The sequence below is a fragment of the Boleophthalmus pectinirostris genome, unplaced genomic scaffold (assembly GCF_026225935.1).
Source record: "Boleophthalmus pectinirostris isolate CB_2022bp ecotype Guang Dong unplaced genomic scaffold, ASM2622593v1 HiC_scaffold_10, whole genome shotgun sequence".
Lineage (NCBI taxonomy): Eukaryota > Metazoa > Chordata > Actinopteri > Gobiiformes > Gobiidae > Boleophthalmus > Boleophthalmus pectinirostris.
In genome coordinates, this window is record NW_026570971.1 from 588,267 (window position 1) to 590,766 (window position 2,500).

The window sequence follows — 2,500 nt, forward strand, 5'->3', positions numbered from 1 at the left end:
TCCTCTCCTGTCCTCTCCTGCCCTCTCCTGCCCTCTCCTGTCCTCTCCTGTCCTCTCCTGCCCTCACCTGTCCTCACCTGTCCTCTCCTGTCCTCACCTGTCCTCTCCTGCCCTCTCCTGTCCTCTCCTGTCCTCACCTGTCCCTCACCTGTCCTCTCCTGTCCTCTCCTGTCCTCCTCCTGTCCTCTCCTGTCCTCTCCTGTCCTCACCTGCCCTCACCTGTCCTCTCCTGTCCTCTCCTGCCCTCACCTGTCCTCTCCTGTCCTCACCTGCCCTCACCTGTCCTCTCCTGTCCTCACCTGTCCCTCACCTGTCCTCTCCTGTCCTCACCTGTCCTCCTGTCCTCTCCTGTCCTCACCTGTCCTCACCTGTCCTCTCCTGTCCTCACCTGTCCTCACCTGTCCTCTCCTGTCCTCACCTGTCCCTCTCCTGTCCTCACCTGTCCTCACCTGTCCTCTCCTGTCCTCACCTGTCCTCACCTGTCCTCACCTGTCCTCCTCACTGTCCTCACCTGTCCTGTCCTCACCTGTCCTCACCTGTCCTCACCTGTCCTCTCCTGTCCTCTCCTGTCCTCACCTGTCCTCACCTGTCCTCACCTGTCCTCACCTGTCTGTATTTCCAGTGCACAAAGATCACTATGAGAACTTGTACTGTGTGATTTCTGGAGAGAAGCACTTCCTGCTGCTGCCCCCGACCGACCGGCCCTTCATCCCCTACGGTAACCACGGCAACCGCATCAGCACCACCGCCACACTGTAACCACGGCAACAACACACACACGCACACACACACACGCACACACACACACACGCACACACACACACACCACAACTGTGAAAGTTTAAATTTATATTTTGGGTTTTGGTTTCATCTCATGGATTCTTCACTCACACTGACACTGTTATTAATATTTGTGTGTGTGTGTTGTGTTGTGTTGTGTGTGTGTGTGTGTTGTGTGTGTGTGTGTGTTGTGTGTGTGTGTGTCAGGTCTGTTTCAGCCTGCTGTGTATCATCAGCGAGAGGACGGAGAGTTCGAGATCATCGACCAAGAAGGACAAGAGAAGGTCAGGAGCACATGACTGCACCTGCCCCTGCCCCTGCCCCTGCACCTGCCCCTGCACCTGCCCCTGCACCTGCACCTGCCCCTGCACCTGCCCCTGCACCTGCCCCTGCCCCTGCCCCTGTGTCCATAAGCAAGACACTTCACCTCATCTCCTCCGTCTCTCCTCCAGGTTCCGTGGATCCCGTTGGACCCTCTGGACCCGGACCTGACCCGGTTCCCGGAGTTCGGGTCGGCGAGTCCGCTCCAGGTGACGGTTCGTGCCGGGGAGGTGCTGTACCTGCCCTCGCTCTGGTTCCACCACGTCAGACAGAGCCACGGCGCCATCGCAGGTGAGACACGGTACTGCAGCTGCGGACGAACCACAAACCGAGACGACAGGGAGTTTGTGTTTTCTTCACAGAGACGTAAATCTGTCGTGTCTTGTCTCGTCGGTGTCTCTGTCGTGTCTCTGTCGTCTGTCGTGTCTCTGTCGGTGTCTCTGTCGGTGTCTCTGTCGGTGTCTCTGTCGGTGTCTGTCTGTCTTGTCTCGTGTCTCTGTCGTGTCTCTGTCGTGTCTCTGTCAGTGTCTCTGTCGTGTCTCTGTCTGGTGTCTGTCTGTCTCGTGTCTCTGTGTCGTGTCTGTCGTGTCTCTGTCTGGTGTCTCTGTCGTGTCTCTGTCGGTGTCTCTGTCGTGTCTCTGTCGTGTCTCTGTCGTGTCTCTGTCGGTGTCTCTGTCGTGTCTCTGTCGTGTCTCTGTCGTGTCTCTGTCGTGTCTCTGTCAGTGTCTCTGTCGTGTCTCTGTCCGTGTCTCTGTCGTGTCTCTGTCGTGTCTCTGTCGGTGTCTCTGTCGGTGTCTCTGTCCGTGTCTCGTGTCTCTGTCGTGTCTCTGTCGGTGTCTCTGTCGTGTCTCTGTCGTGTCTATGTCGTGTCTCTGTCAGTGTCTCTGTCAGTGTCTCTGTCGTGTCTCTGTCGTGTCTCTGTCAGTGTCTCTGTTGTGTCTCTGTCGTGTCTCTGTCGTGTCTCTGTCGTGTCTCTGTCGTGTCTCTGTCGTGTCTCTGTCGTGTCTCTGTCTGTCTCTGTCGTGTCTCTGTCGTGTCTCTGTCGTGTCTCTGTCGTGTCTCTGTCGTGTCTCTGTGTGTCTCTGTCGTGTCTCTGTCGTGTCTCTGTCGTGTCTCTGTCGTGTCTCTGTCAGTGTGTCTGTGTCTTGTCTCTGTCGTGTCTCTGTCGTGTCTCTGTTGTGTCTCTGTCGTGTCTCTGTCTGTCGTGTCTCTGTCGTGTCTCTGTCTGTGTCTCTGTCGTGTCTCTGTCGTGTCTCTGTCGTGTCTCTGTCTGTGTCTCTGTCGTGTCTCTGTCGTGTCTCTGTCGTGTCTCTGTCGTGTCTCTGTCTCTGTCGTGTGTCTGTCTTTGTCGTGTCTCTGTCGTGTCTCTGTCGGTGTCTCTGTCTGTGTCTCTGTCGTG

General features: G+C 56.4%; 1 protein-coding gene across 1 annotated transcript in view; it reads left to right on the plus strand.

Moving 5' to 3' along the window:
- The window catches only part of jmjd7 (jumonji domain containing 7), an 11,081-nt gene that overhangs the window by 7,104 nt on the left and 1,477 nt on the right, over positions 1–2,500 (plus strand). Inside the window, exons 6-8 of the mRNA XM_020932433.2 lie at positions 623–718; positions 988–1,064; positions 1,233–1,392. Coding sequence (XP_020788092.1) covers positions 623–718; positions 988–1,064; positions 1,233–1,392 — 333 coding nt within the window. The remainder of the gene's footprint in view (positions 1–622; positions 719–987; positions 1,065–1,232; positions 1,393–2,500) is intronic.